We start from the raw sequence: 15,857 nt of genomic DNA, 5'->3' as shown, positions 1-15,857 counted from the left end.
CAGGTTAAGTGATTAACCAGATCACACAGCTAGTGAGTGTCTGAAATTATATTCAAACTCAAGATCTTTGTATAATTAATAGAAAAGTGGCTTAGAGAATTGTAGTGAGCCTTATAGATTGAGTGTGGCATAGTGGTTAGACTATTGGATTTGGACTCAGGAAGATGTGAGTTTAAATCCCACACTTATTAGCTACATGAGTAGTTGATTACTTGATCTCTTGAAGCCTCAATATCCTCATAGTTAAGAAAAAGATGACAGTACCTTTGTATCTGCCTCACAGAGTTGTTGTGAAGGTCAAATTAAATAATGTGTTGAAGGGCTCTGTTAACTTTAAAGTTGTCTATAACTGTCATTGGTATTAGGAGGAGGAGGAGGAGGTGGAGAAGAGTCAAAGGTTGTAAGATTCTTGTCTTTCCTAGAACATGAGTGCTTGACATTCAGAATTATATCTGATTACTATTGTGATTTATTCTTAAAATATGCCTCTTGTCAAATAATTGCATTATGTAAAAAAAATCATTAATTTATTCTCATCACTTAATACCTTGTACATAACTGGCATTTTTTTTACATGTCTATTCAATTAAATGAAAGCTGGATAAATGTTGGTCCATGCCTTTTGTTTGGCTAAAGGAAAGGGATCCAACTATGTCTTTGGAAGGCATACAGATTTGTCAGCATGGCATTTACAGCCCTTCACTATCTGGATCCTACCTACCTTTACAGACATTCATATTTCTCCCCTTCACACACTCTATGTTGCAACTAATCTGTCCTACTTGTTCTTCCTCATAATTGGCATCACATCTCCTACACCTCTGCCTTTGCATATGCTGTCCCCAAATCCTGAAATGTTCACCCTTGTTACCTCCCCCTCACAGAATTCTTAGCATTTTCAAGGCTCAACCCAAGCTGCCTCCAATGGAAAGTCTTACTTAATCCCACTCATTGTTAGTGCTATCTTCCTCCTCATTTTATCATGTATTTACTTGTTCGTATGATATTATATTCTCCCTCTTGATAGAATATAAGCTCTTTGAGGACAGGCAATATATTTCATTTTTCTATATATCCCCAGTGTCCTTCATATGGTGAGCACTCAATATTTTTTTAAATGCTTGCGGAATTGGATTGAGTGTATTGAAAAAACCCAGAGTAATTTTCATGAATGTGAAGTCCCAACTTCAAAGATATAGATAATTCTGTGTATACTCCTTAGTTTTTAATATATGTGAACTCTTTTCTATTTAGTATCTCCAACATCAGGGTTTTTCTTTTTTCTTTTTTTCTTAAGGTATTTTATTTTTGTTTTTCACTTATGACATGTAAAAACAATTTTTAACATTAGTTTTTGAGTTCCAAATTCTCTTGCTTCCTCCTTCCCCACCACCTCCCTCGTTGAGAAGGCAAACAGTTTGATATAGGTTATACATAGGTAGTCATGCAAAACATATTCATAATAGTCATGTAAAAGAAAACATATATTAAAAAACTCAAGAGAAATGAAGTTAAAAAAAGTATGCTTCAATCTATATTCAGACACCATCAGTTCTTTCTCTGGAGATGGATAGCAGTTTTCATCATAAGTCCTTCAGAGTTATCTCAGATCATTCTATTGCTAAGAATAGCTAAGTCATTCACAACTGATCATCCTACAATATTGCTGTTACTTTGTACACAGTACATTTCACTTTGCATCCTCTAATGCAAGACTTTTCAGGTTTTTCTGAGATCAAGCTGCTCATCATTTCTTATAGTACAATAGTATTATATCATAATCACATACCACAACTTGTTCAGCCATTCCCCAATTGATTGGTATCCCCACAATTTCTAATTATTTGCTCCCAGAAATGGGCTACCATAAATATTTTTGTACATATAGGTGCTTTTCCTTTTTGTTTTTTTTTATGTCTTTTGGAATACAGATATAGTAGTGGTATTGATAGGGTATGAATAGTTTTATAGCCCTTTGGGCATAGTTCTAGATTGCTTTCCAGAGTGGTTGAATCAGTTCACACCTCCACCAACAGTGCATTAATGTCTCATTTTCCCCACATCCCCTCCAATATTTGTCATTTACCTTTTCTGTCCATTTAGTCAATATAATAGGTATGAATTGTTTTTAATTTTTATTTCTCCTACCAATAGTGAGAGTATTTTTTCATATGACTCTAGTTTTGATTATGTCTGAAAACTGATCATATTCTTTGATCATTTATTAATTGGGGGATGGCTCTTATTTTTTAATAAATTTAATTAAATTATCTTTATGTTTGAGAAATGAGATCTTTATCAGAGCAACTTGCTTCAAAAATTTTCACAGGTACTATTGCTAACTGTATTTTCTCCCATCCTATCCCTCCCATTTATTCTATTTTCTCTCCCTTTTCATCCTTTCCCTCCTCAAAAGTGTTTTGCTTCTATCTCCTCCCACAATCTGCCTTCCTTTCTATCACCACCACCCTTCTCTTATCCCCTTTCCCTCATATTTTCCTGTTGTGTAAATTAGATTTCTATACCCAATTTAGTGTGTATGTTATTCCCTCTTTGAGTCAATTCTGGTTAGTTTAAGATTTACTCACTCTCCCTCAGAAACCTCCTCTTTCCCCTCCACTGTAAAAGCTTTTTCTTGATTCTTTTATGTGAGATAATTTACCCCATTCTACCTCTCCCTTTCTGTTTCTCCCAGTACACTCCTCTCTCACACCTTAATTTTATTTTTTAGATATCATCCCTTCATATTCAATCCACGCTTGTACCCTCTGTCTATACTCCTAACTACTCTAATAATGAGAAAGATCTTATGAGTTACAAATATCATCTTCTTATGTAAGAATGTAAACAGTTTAACCTTTTTAAGTCCCTTAGGATTTCTCTTTCCTGTTTACCTTTTTATACTTCTCTTGAGTCTTGTATTTGAAAGTCAAATTTTCTATTTAGCTCTGTTCTCTTAATCAAGAATGCTTGAAGGTCTTCTATCTCATTGAATGTCTATGTTCCCCTGGAAGGATTATACTTAGTTTTGCTGGGTAGGTGATTCTTGCTTGTAATTGATTTTAGGTCCTATGTCCTCTGGAATATCATATTCCAAACCCTCTGCTCTATTCATGTAGAAGCTGCTAAATCTTGTGTTATCCTGACTGTGGCTCCACAATACTTGGATTGTTTCTTTCTGGCTGCTTGCAATATTCTCTCCTTGACCTGGAAAACTGGAATTTGGCTTTATTCTGGCAATTTCCATTTTTGGATCTCTTTTAGGAGGTGACTGGTAGATTTTTTAAATTTCTATCTTATTTTCTAGGGTACCCTTCTATCTTAATAATTTCTTGAAAGGTGATGTCTAAGCTCTTTTTTTGATCATGGCTTTCAGGTAGTCCAATAATTTTTAAATTATCTCTCCTGGATCTATTTTTCAGGTCAGTTGTTTTTCCAATGAGAAAGTTTATTTTGTCTTCAATTTTTTCAATCTCTTGGTTTTGTTTTATTGTTTCTTTATTTCTCAAAAATTCATTAGCTTCCATTTGCTCCATTCTAATTTTTAGGGAATTATTTTCTTCAGTGAGTTTTTGGACCTCTTTTTCCATTTAGCCAGTTCTTCTTTTTAAGATATTCTTCTCCTCATTAGATTTTGAACCTCTTTTATCATTTGGTCTAGTCTTTTTTCAAGGTTTTATTGTCTTCAGTATTTTTTGTGCCTCCTTTACCAAGCTGTTGAATCATTTTGCATTATTTTCTTGTATCATTTTCATTACTCTTCCCAATTTTTCCTCTACCTCTCTTACTTGATTTTCAAAATCCTTTCTGAGCTCTTCCATGGCCTGAGACCCAGTCATACTTTTCTTGCAGGCTTTGAATGTAGGAACTTTGACTTTGTCTTCTTCTGAGTGTATGTTTTGATCTTCTTTGTCATCACAGTAAATATCAATAGTCAGAGGGGTTTTTTTCTGTTGTTTGCTCATTTTCCCAGTCTATTACTTGACTTTTTACTCTTGGTAAAATAGGGCTCTACTTCCAGAGTGGAGGGAGCATTGTCCCAAGCTTCAGCGGATTTTGTACAGCTGTTTTCAGAGATACCTGTAGAGACCTGTAACTTTTCAGTTCTTCCAAGGTTGTATGATTTAAGGAGAAGTGTTTACTACCCTCCTGGCTTATGCTCTGGTCTGTAAATGACCACAAGCACTCTTTTCTGCCCTGGAACTGTGAGGAGGGTCCCACCTTCACAGTGGCCATAAGCTCTGGTCTGCTAGTGTTCCTCCTTGCCTGGGACTGCCACCCAGAACTGTGACCTGGATCAAGGGTGGACAAAGCAACAGAGTCCTGCCTCAGTGCTAGCAAAGAGACCCTTGTAATCTCCTTCTGATCAGTAGTTTGACCCCCTTCCTGTCTGTGAGCTGAAAGCTCTGGAAGCAGTTTCTGCAGCTGCTGATTCAGTGATTCCCATGACCTGCTCCTGGTTTGCTGTGGCCAGGGCTGTGCTGGCCCTGGTTGTGCTGGCTTGTGCTGGTGTAGCCTGTGCTAGACTGTGCTCCACTCTCATCTGGGTTCAACAGACCTTTGCTGCTGACCTTCTAAGTTGTCTTTAGCATCTGTGGCTGAGAGGTCTGTTGCCAGTGATTCAGTCACTCTGAAGCCTGCTCATAGTTGGCTGGGGCCTAATCTGAGCTGGCATGGCCTGTGCAGGACTGTTCTCCTCTCTCACTCTAGTGCAACAGATCTTTCCTTCCAAGTTTTCTTGCACTGGAAATTTGTTTCATTCCATCTTTTTGTGTGTTCTGCTGCTCTAGAATTTTTTTTGGTCATTTTTAAAAGGTATTTGGAGGGGTTTGGAGGCTAGTCCTTGCCTTTATTCTGCCATCTAGGCTCCACCTGGGTTTTTCTTAGATATATCCTCAAAGTAGAAATTATAGGGTCAGTCCTCTGCACAGGTAGAGAGCAACAGAGAATAAAGCTTTTCTCTCTTTTACGCAAGACATCTTCAAACAATGATGATAATTATGTCTCCCCTCCAGGCTAAACATCTCCCTCTCTCTCAACAATTTCTTATGTAATATGAGAACATAGCTGTGTCAGTGTCACCTCTTAAATTGGGATGCATAGAAATGGACACATTATTCCAGATGTGGCCCGAGCAGTACAGCACACAGAATATGCATTACCTCCTGTCAGTTGACCATTATGTCATTATTAAATTATATCATTAGTAAATTATTGCTCTCTGGCATGACACAGAATTTTGTTAAAATTGTGTTTCACTTACTTTTCATCCTTGGCTATAAAGCATGATTCTTTCATATTCTATGGATGCCCTAAATGCCTGGAATATTGTCAACTTTTTACATTCCATAAGAGAGTGTGATAAGTGAAGGTGGATTTAATTTAGAAAATTTAGTCAATTTATGAAAGATGGTAGTTTTGAACTCGTTGAATTATAACCTTAATCTATAATTGCCAATCCTAGAAAATCTTGGATGCTTGATCAAATGAATCATTTATAAATTTTTAGTTATGAGGAAGCTAGGTGGAGAGAGCACTGGTTTTGAAGTCATGAAAAAAGGAATTCAGTTCTTGTCGTGAATACTTCCTAGCAATATAAACATATCATTTAATCCCTTTTCATCTCTTTTTCCTTATTTGTAAGTTGGACATAATAATAGCACCTACCTCACAAGGTTGTTGTGAGGATCAAAAGAGAAAGTACTATATCAATATTAGCTATTATTATATTGTTATTATTATCTGAAAATAAAGTAAAAAGTAACTGCTTAAATTCTTAGAGTAACAACGATCATTTGACAACATTTAAAATAGAGTGATGCATTTTTTCATGTTGAGTGCCCACAAATGTTTACAAAATTCAGCAGAACTCTTTCTATATAGAAATATGTTAAATTTAATTGAAAATTTTCTTGTTACTTTTGCAATTTCTCTATTATAAATTATGTTGAATTGTTGAAAAATTTTGTCAAAAAATAAAACAATAGAATGTTAAATATACTTTCTGTAAACCTAAACCTCCATATATGCTCCAAAATATTCCGCGAAAGATACTTTATATTGGCTTAAAATGTTTATCCCATAAAATTACAATGACATTAGCAATGCATAGTGAGTTCATTGTGAAACATTCTACAATTTCTCTCATTCATCTTGTATCTTGGCATGTATTTTTATATATCACTAATTTGTAAATATCTGAATTTTTTTTGGTTTGTTTTTGTGATTTAGGCTTTGGAAATATCTCGCCCCGTACAGAAGGTGGAAAGATATTCTGTATCATCTATGCCTTACTGGGAATTCCCCTCTTTGGTTTTCTATTGGCTGGAGTTGGAGATCAACTAGGGACTATATTCGGAAAAGGAATTGCCAAAGTAGAAGATACGTTTATTGTGAGCATTTAAATATTTTACCATATATATTTGTTACAAAACCTGCAAATATTTGATGAGGAAAACAAAGTAAACTTAAATGCAGAAACCATTTTATTTCACTATATCCATGGTTATTTTTTTTAATCACAAAAAATTTCTATATATTACTACATTTTATGACCTGGCATAGGTTCCCAAAATGGGTGATACTGTCCCCCCTCTGGAGCAGGGTGGGAGGGATACCAGAACAATCCTCTGGGGGAGCAGTATTTTTTTTTAATGATGCAAATTAAAAAAAAAACAATTAAAGGGTTAAAGAAAGTAGATTTCCAGGGGGGGCACTGACTAATGTTTTTTTGAAAAGTGGGTAGTAAGGGGCGGCCAGGTGGCTCAGCGAGTAAGAGCACCGGCTCCAGTGTCGGGATAACCTGGGGATCAAATCCGGGCTCAGATACTCAGCACCACACCCAGAAATAACTGTCCATGTAACCTCGAGCAAGTTACTTAACCCCAATTGCTTAAAAAAAAAGTGGGTGGTAGGCCAAAAAAATTTGGGAACCTCTGAGAATTTAGCTGATTGAAATTTTACAGCACTTTAAAATGCATGGCACTTTATATACATTCTTTTGTTTGAGTCTCAAAACAAACCATTATGGAAAATTGGGTGATGATTCACCTATTCAAATTCCAGATTTAAAAACAACAACAATCCTGATTTAGTAATTTTTTTTAAGGCTTTAACAGTATAACTTAATTTTCAGCAATTAAGAAGAATATTAGGATATAACAGCAACAACAACAAGGCAGATAAGTAGGGTAATGGATAGAGCGCTGGGCCTGGAGTCAGGAAGACTCATTTTCTGGAGTTTAAATCTGACCTAGACACTTACTAGCTGTATGACCTTGGATAAGTCACAACTTTGTTTACCTCAGTTCCTCATCTGAACTGGAGAAGGAAATGGCAAACCAATCTAGCTTCTTTGCCAAGAAAACCCCAAATGGGCTCGTGAAGAGTCAATGAAATGACTGAACAACAACAAAAAATAGCATGCATGGGAGGCAGCATGACACCTTGAATAGAAAATTGGCCTCAAAGTCAAGAAGACCTGAATTCAAGTCTTGCTGCTGACACTTAACGACCGCGTGATTGTTGGCAAGTCACAACCTTTCAGTGTCCCAGGCAATTCTTTAAGACTAGAAATTGAAGAGCAGGTAGTAATCTGCTCACTTTGAGTTCCCTACATGAATAAAATCATAAATTCAATCCAAAATAAAAAAATTCATCATGATAATCCAGTTTTACTACTATGTTCAATTCAGTTCAATAGACATGTATTGACTACCATAAAAGGCATTTTTTTTTCAGTTTTTAAGTTTTATATTGGCTAATATTTAAATTAATTTGTATCTCTCTGTGCAATTAGCAAGGGATGATGGGATAAGAAGTTATTCCTAGAGAGCCAGCTTGGTATTCAAAATTGGCTACTAAAAACATTCATGTAAATAATTGAAAGTTGTCACTTTGTGATTATTTCTTTTACTATAACTTTATGTGTACCTTAGTGGCATGCTGTGTGATAACTATTATTGTTGTCTGAGGACAACATGTTCTGAAATAATGCATGACTTCTGTAAGGCAAAGCATTGCCTGAAGGTGTCATTGATAAAAGTTAAGAAATTGTCAGGGGAACACTCAGAAAGGAAGAAAGAAGGATAAAAAATAGAATAATAAAGTAAAATAGAGAAATGGGGGAATAAGAAAGAAAGAGAGAAGACAAATGGGAAAGAAAAGGCAAGATTTTAAAAGAAGCTTAATGGTAAGATTCATATCCTATTCACTGGTACCAATGTCCTAAGTCACAAACACCTATTCTCTGTGTTTCTTTATTTTCATTATAATTTAATACATTTGTATACAAACAGCTATTCTTGATATGATATGTCAAATCTTGGACAAGATTTTACTGACCTCCTATTATAGGTATGACCTTTGGGTCCCTTTTCCCATATTGATGATGACATTTTCATATAGATTCATCCATAACCTGTTGCCTGTCTCCTCTGTAACAAAGGACATCATTTCATAAAATAACTTCCTTTGTTAAGGCCATGAAATAGAGGTAAAAACAGGCCTAGGTGGGAACCGAACTCAAGTATTTAGGACTTCTTCCTTCCCTTCCTTCCTTCCTTCCTTCGTTCCTTCCTTCCTTCCTTCCTTCCTTCCTTCCTTCCTTCCTTCCTTCCTTCCTTCCTTCCTTCTTTCCTTCCTTCCTTCCTTCCTTCCTTCTTTCCTTCCTTCCTACCTTCCTTCCTTCCTTCCTTCCTTCCTTCCTTCCTTCCTTCCTTCCTTCCTTCCTTCCTTCCTTCCTTCCTTCCTTCCTATCCATTTTTAGTCAAGTAAGCTAAATAACCGCAAGATTATTGTATATTATTGCCATGAACTTTGTTTAAGTCAAGTCAAGTTAAAAACAAACAAACAAACATTAAGCTACCTATCATGTGTCAGACACTGCTAAATGCTGGGGATACAAAGAAAGACAAAAATGTGCCCCACGCTGGTGATTTAAATGGCAGAGACAACATGTAAGTGCTGTACAAGAACAACATAGAAACAGCGTAATTCAGAAGTAATTTTAGAGGGCAGGCGCCAGCATTAAAGGGGACTGGAAAAGACTTCTTGCAAAGGACATTTTATCTGAGATTTGAAGGAAAATAGGGAAGCCTGGAGGTAAAGATAAACGAGAGGATCCCAAGGTGGAGGATAGCCACAGAATTACAAGGTCAGGAAACAGTGTCTTCTTATTAACTCATTATGCATAGCAGATATTGAGTCCTGGGCTCACTCTCTCCTTTCAACTAAAGATACTTCTTGAAAGACACCCCCTGATTTTCCTGTAAAATAAAAAATATGTTATTTTTAGTCTAAGCAAAAATAACATAAATGTATAACTTTGAACAATTAAATTAATTAAATTCTATTAAAATGCTTACCTTGGGCCACCTACATCACACATGTCTTCTAGGGGTAGAGATAATTGAGAGTTAGTATCACTAAGGGGACTAAGTAACATGGTTACTTACAATAATTTTTATGTAGATGTACGCGTCCAGTTTTTCAGGCATACCAATAATGAAAGTCTTCTTTTTCTTTCATGTCCAGAAGTGGAATGTGAGTCAGACTAAAATTCGAATCATCTCAACAATCATCTTCATATTGTTTGGGTGTGTTCTCTTTGTTGCTCTACCTGCAGTCATATTCAAGCACATAGAAGGTTGGAGTGCCCTCGATGCCATTTATTTTGTGGTCATCACATTAACAACCATTGGTTTTGGTGATTATGTTGCAGGTAAGGGTCTTTGTTTCTATTTTTGTTTTCAATGCTCATATCTATTGTTTTCATGGCTATTTCAATGGTGTTTTAATGGGAAGAGAGCAAAGACTCTCTTGTTATTGACTTGGACTGAACATCATGTTAGAATTTAAGAATATAGCTGTCATGTGACATTAAAAATTTGCAGAAGCATAGTGACTCGACTTCCACTTTTTAATGGAATTTTAAACTTCTTATTCTACAGTAACACTGTAGATTTAGAAACTATGGCAGTGCCCATTTTCATTGTTAGTTTTTTGAGCAATTGCAACTTAGGAAAATGTTATGTTACATGATAGCATTTTAAGAAAATTTGATTTTGACTTTCATCTTTTACCTTTGCTTCACATATACTTTTTTCTTTTTCTATTTGTCTTGCTTAAAATGTATGTCCTATTGTATTCTTGGTTTCACCAATTCTGTGATTTTTTTAATCTAACTCTTGTTTGACTCCCTATAATATCTCATTCATCTTCTGCTCTTAACTTTTAAGCTCTCTGCCTTTAGCAGAAAATTTGCAAAGTCAGTTCTCCTAAATACCAATTCATAGTTTCACTGAATATTATGGCTGGAAGGGGCCACAGAGGTTATTTAGTTCAAACTTCTCATTGGAGAGATGAGGTACTTTCATCCCAGAGAGGTTCAAGTAGTATCCAAAGCTGGATTTTAATCCAGAACTTTTTAACCTAAGGCCAAGGGACCAAAAATCTTTCCCCTCCATCGTCCTGCCTTTCTAGGATAAATTGGGAAACACATATTCATTTTTTCTTTTCTTTTTTTTTTTTTAACAGTGTTTTTTTTTTTTTAATCTATATAGGGAACACTGTGAGGAGCTCCCTCTACCAAGGCAGATTGATATCTTTTCTATAATCTTAGTGAGCTGCCTAGGGATGAGGGGAAGAGAAGTGTCTGAGTTGAGGTTTCTTCTTTGAACAGGGTCACATATCCAATGTGTCAGACAGGATTTGAACCCAGCCTTTCCTGTCTCTGAGGCCAATTTTCTAACCATTATTCCTCATAGCCTTTCTTCACTTTGATCAAATACTCTAAAATTATTTCTCTTGGTTTAAAATGCCAAAGCAATTCTTAATTATTCAGAAGATGATTATCTAGCCTAGATAATGACATGTGTTTTTCATTTAGACTGTGACTTCACCTTGATCCTTCCTTTGGCATTTTTATTACTTGTTAACATATACACAAGAAGGGAACAGAAAGGAAGAGAAAATCAATCATTCAATTAGTTTCATTTGGGAAATAGATCAAACCATGGCTAAAATGAAATTTAGGGGTTATCTATGAATTCCACTTTTCTATTTTTCCCTTTCCTTGTGTTCCTTTTCTCAAAGTCTAACACAACATTATTGGAGGTATTTGTATATGCTCTACCTAAAAATTTGCCTAATTGAAGTGACTAAAAAAAAAAGAATGATCCTGTTGTGAGATCACTGAAATTTCTCTTTCAAAATTATGTTCTCTGTGTAATCCTTAGTTTAAACATTTTCTTTTTTCAAAAAGTCTTTTTTAAAAAGAAAATGGTTATTGATGTGACCAAAAAGTTTTGTAATTCAAAGATCTGTGTTGTTTTGGAAAGATGTGGAAAAGTTATGATTGCTAAAGAGCAAAGAGTGTGCAAATTTTTAGTATACATTGTATACATAATTGGAAGTAGCAAGAATGAGATCTTTTCAGAAAGAAATATAGAGTAAAATGGTTGAGAAACCTTCTGATTTAAAACTGTCACAGGGGTTTATGCTCCTGGCACACAGATGCACTGTGTGACTGTAATTGTTGTATTCTCTGTTCCTACTGGATAGAAAGCAGGAAAACTAGAGATAGCAATTAGTGCAGAGAACCAGAGAACAGATGTTAGCTTTCTCTTTCCACTTGGCTACTCTTTCTCATGTTATTTGAGACAAGTAGTGTCTGAGAAGTGAGGCAATGAGAATTCTGAGCACTTTTGACTAAGAAAGCCTGTGGCAATCAGAAAGCTGGACCTAAGAATTTATAATTAGCTACTGGTGGAAGCTACTAGGGATTTTATACTCCACCCTACTGAAGTTTTGGAACCTGTTCACAAACTCCAGGACAGATCTTATATTAAGATTAGGATTCTGAATTAGAAAGAGGTGCCCTAACCATGTCTGAGGATAAAATCAGGGTCAAATTAATCAGATTGATATCAGTTATAGATTGAAGAGAAAGGTTTATATTGTACCTAAACATTCATTTCTTCCAGGGGTGGGGAACCTGAGGCCTTGAGGTCACATATGGTTCTCTAGGTCCTCAAGTGTGGCCCTTTGACTGAATCCAAACTTCATAGAAAAAAATCCTTTTATCAAGGATTTGTATACTCATGTATGTATATGTATACAGATATATGCATATACTCTATATTATGTATACATATATACTCATATATGTGTACACTATTTAAATATTCATTTAATTTTTTATTTAAATTTATTTAAATATATATTTTTAAAGAAATAAATTATGAAATTTTCAATGGTGTATATAATATATATGTTTCATATATATAATCCTTTCAAAATAGTACTTAGTAATAATGATTGGGTTCAGCTGATTCAGTTAAGAGCTGTGTGTTTAATAAATTCAAAAAAGAAAATTTAATGGAGTCATTTGGATGAAATGGGGATATTTAACATGGAAAAGAGATGTGATAGGAGAGAAAACATTTTCAGGTGCTTGAATAACTTTGATATGAAAATGAGATTATCTTATTCTTTAACTCAGAAGGATGAATTAAGACCAAAGGGTAGAAGGTACAGGAAAGACAATTTTGTTTTAATATAAGGAAGAGCTTCCAAAGAGAACTGTAAGGAGAATGGAATGGGTGACATTAAGAGATTGTGAGTTTTCTCTCTAACACTGGAGGTGTTTGAACAGGGAAACTAGATGACCACTTCTTGGGGATGGTGTAATGAAATGTCATCTTCATGTAGAAATTGGATTAAATAGCCTCTAAGATCTTTTCCAACACTGAATCTATGATTCTCTGGGGAAGACATGGTAATCTCATATTAGCTATGTCTTTGGAATAACTCTGCTTGTTTGGAACACAAGGCAGGGGAGTCACCTTTACTCATCTCTTATTAGCTTATCCTAATTGCAGACCAAGTAAGGAGAAAAGAAAGGGTCTCTTGATTGTTTAATTAGCCAATTCCAAGACACAAACAGAAGTAGCAGGTACTTAATAGCTTCTCCTTTATTCCTTTTTATCTTATTTCTGTAACTGAATATACATCAAATGGACCATTCATTATGCAAATCATCACATTTATATGAAAATAATATTTCTATTTGTAAGAAAAGATGTTATAGCTTTTTAATGGAAAATATCATAGTAGAACCTCAAATCTGTCAGAATAAAGAACTGAATATCATCTGTCCTTTAGAACATACTGATTTTAACATGATCAAAGAAATCAGAAAATATAAAAAGTGTTTTATAAGGGCAAAAATTTCTTTTTCAAGCCACAAAAGATATCCTTTCATGAAAGGGTAAAGCAGTATTAGTAACCATAATTGAAATCTAAATTAAAATACTTGTAAAGAAAGGAATATATTATTTGAACATGAACAGTTTAAAATTAGAGTAGTATGCATAGCAGCCGGATGATAAAACATTAACACCTCTCTGTTTAGTGAGTTATTTTAACAATTACAAGCACCTTGAAGTAGATAAGATGTTTGAGTCAGATGAACTGGCTGTTATGTAGGACTCTGTATATAAAGATGAGACCATAAATAAAGTGAATTGAAACATCACTTCAAAATATTTTAATTGAGAAATGTGAACAAAAATGTTACCAATCTTATCGTGTAGAAACTATAAGTCTTGTATTTTAACATATGCAAGAGAGCACATTAATATAAATACTTATGAAGGTGAAAATCCACCTGTCATCACCAACTAACCATAATAATAAAAAAAGTGTTGATTTAATTTGGAGATTTGTAAGAAAATTGAGAACTGGAAGTGACATCAGACATCATCTAATCCTACCCTTTTATTTTATAGATGAACCAAGACCTGGGGAAGGCTAATATCTTGCCAAAAGTCACATTTTACATGCCATATTTGAACCTGGATCTTCTGTCTCCAAACTTTGTGCTTTTCCCACTCTGTCTTATTGAGTTCCTCTTCATAGAATTTCTCTACCTCTTTATCCTCTGCACCAGCTGCTGGAACACAAGCAGTGACTTGTTGGTGGGGGTATTTTTGATTATTTTCATCATAGAAACTGCAATCAATGCTAGATTACTAAGTGTTCCATGACATGGGATTTCTTGCTGCCTTTGGATGCCCAATAAAACCTACTCTACCAATCCTTTTATTTACTTCTCTCAGAAGAATATGTGGATATTATTTTTATTTAGCCAAAATTTCCTTATAACTTTGTTTTATTTATAGCAGGAATGTCAAAGTGAGAAACTCCATTAGTATGACAACTTGTTGATAATTGGACAAGCATCCCATATCTATAATACCAAGAATTAAGTCAATATCTTAAACAATTAGGCATTTAGATAGGTGGTCTAAAAATGATGTGGTTGTATCACTGTCTGACATTTTTTTTCTTTATCAGTCTGTTACCATTCCTATTAGGTATACACACAGGATCAATGGCAATGTACTTTTTTTTGTTTGTTTGGGTAACCATTGCCCAAAATCTCATCACCTAGTGATCAGTCTACTGGGGGTGGGTCTCTTTTTGCTTACATAAATAGTCTCTTCTTTGGAAACTTTTTTTTTTTAGCACATTAAAACCTTCTAGAGCTTGTGTTCTACTCAAGTTGTCTTTGAGAATCCAAACAACTCTGGGACATCAGAAGACTGAATTTTAGCCCTAAGAAAATAAATAGGATGTGAGGTATTTAGCAGTTCCTAGTTTCATAGATTTCCCTTCCTTCATCATATTTCATAAATTTCAACTTGGAAGTGACAATTAAGAATGGGAAAATATACTTTTCTGAGATTAAAATCCACACACAAAATATTGTGGGCTGACTGTTTTACCCAAACACAGACCTTAAGTGATTAAGTTAATTTACCCTTCTCAAAATGTGACATCCTGTTTATAAGAAAGAAGACATAAAAAGTCATTTTTATCATGACCTAATTCTTCTAAAATGAAATCTTGGTGAACTTCTGCATTAAGTGAGTCATGAGTAGTTGGATGAAGCTTTCCTAACCATTGGTTTTGAAAAAGAAAGTTCCTGGGAAAAAATGTCCTTTTGGTTTCACTGAAATGGAAATATTTGAAAAATAGAATTACCTGGTGAACCTAATTTGCAGCCACTTTCCATACAAAACTCGCAAGTTAATGCTTTGAATTTTAAACCTGTTCTTTCTGAGAATTGTAAGCATAGATCATCCATCATAAGATACTGCTGCTGCTGGCATCCCCTTTTCCCGGGAATGGCTTAGCAAATGAGGATCATCACCTTTTTGTAAGAGTTTGAAGGTTCTCTTATTTGCCTTGCAAAATATCGTTTCTTCAATGCCTATTTACAGTAGAGTTGTATTTGTGGCTAGGGTAATACATCTTCAAAGCAAAACTTACTTTCTCTGTTGTTACTCTTTCATTAGAAATGTGGTATTATTGGGGGTGGCCAGGTAGCACAGCGAGTAATAGCACCGGCTCCAGTGTTGAGAAGACCTGGAGATCGAATCCTGGGCTCAGACACTTAGCACCCACCCAGAAACACCTGGCCGTGTAACCTTGAGCAAGTTACTTAACCCCAATTGCTTAAGGGCGGCCAGGTGGCTCAGCGAGTAAGAGCACCGGCTCCAGTGTCGGGATGACCTGGATCAAATCTGGGCTCAGATACTCAGCACCACACACAGAAATAACTGGCCGTGTAACCTTGAGCAAGTTACTTAATCCCGATTGCTTAAAAAAAAAAAAGAAATGTGGTATTACCTGTATGTATAAGATTAAGAAGTAGTATGACCACTTGAAATATCTATGTCAAATGAAATAGGTTACTTGAATTTATTCAACCAAAAGCCTGACCCAAATTGGGGCAAATTCACTTGTGTGTGTGTGTGTGTGTGTGTGTGTGTGTGTGTGTGTGTGTGTGT

At 35.2% G+C, this 15,857-nt stretch overlaps 1 protein-coding gene across 7 annotated transcripts in view; it reads left to right on the top strand.

The window, feature by feature from the left end:
• Positions 1 to 15,857, top strand: part of KCNK2 (potassium two pore domain channel subfamily K member 2) — a 280,559-nt gene that overhangs the window by 194,696 nt on the left and 70,006 nt on the right. For all 7 annotated transcript variants that reach the window (XM_069066044.1, XM_069066045.1, XM_069066047.1 and 4 more), the window contains 2 exons: positions 6,232 to 6,392; positions 9,535 to 9,721. In XM_069066044.1, coding sequence (XP_068922145.1) covers positions 6,232 to 6,392; positions 9,535 to 9,721 — 348 coding nt within the window. The remainder of the gene's footprint in view (positions 1 to 6,231; positions 6,393 to 9,534; positions 9,722 to 15,857) is intronic.

The sequence above is a fragment of the Petaurus breviceps genome, unplaced genomic scaffold (assembly GCF_028583685.1).
Source record: "Petaurus breviceps papuanus isolate PSGF00001 unplaced genomic scaffold, PetGlider_PUasm1.0 90702, whole genome shotgun sequence".
Taxonomy (NCBI): domain Eukaryota; kingdom Metazoa; phylum Chordata; class Mammalia; order Diprotodontia; family Petauridae; genus Petaurus; species Petaurus breviceps.
The sequence above is the reverse complement of the archived record's forward strand: the minus strand, read 5'-3'. Positions and strand labels throughout refer to the sequence as shown.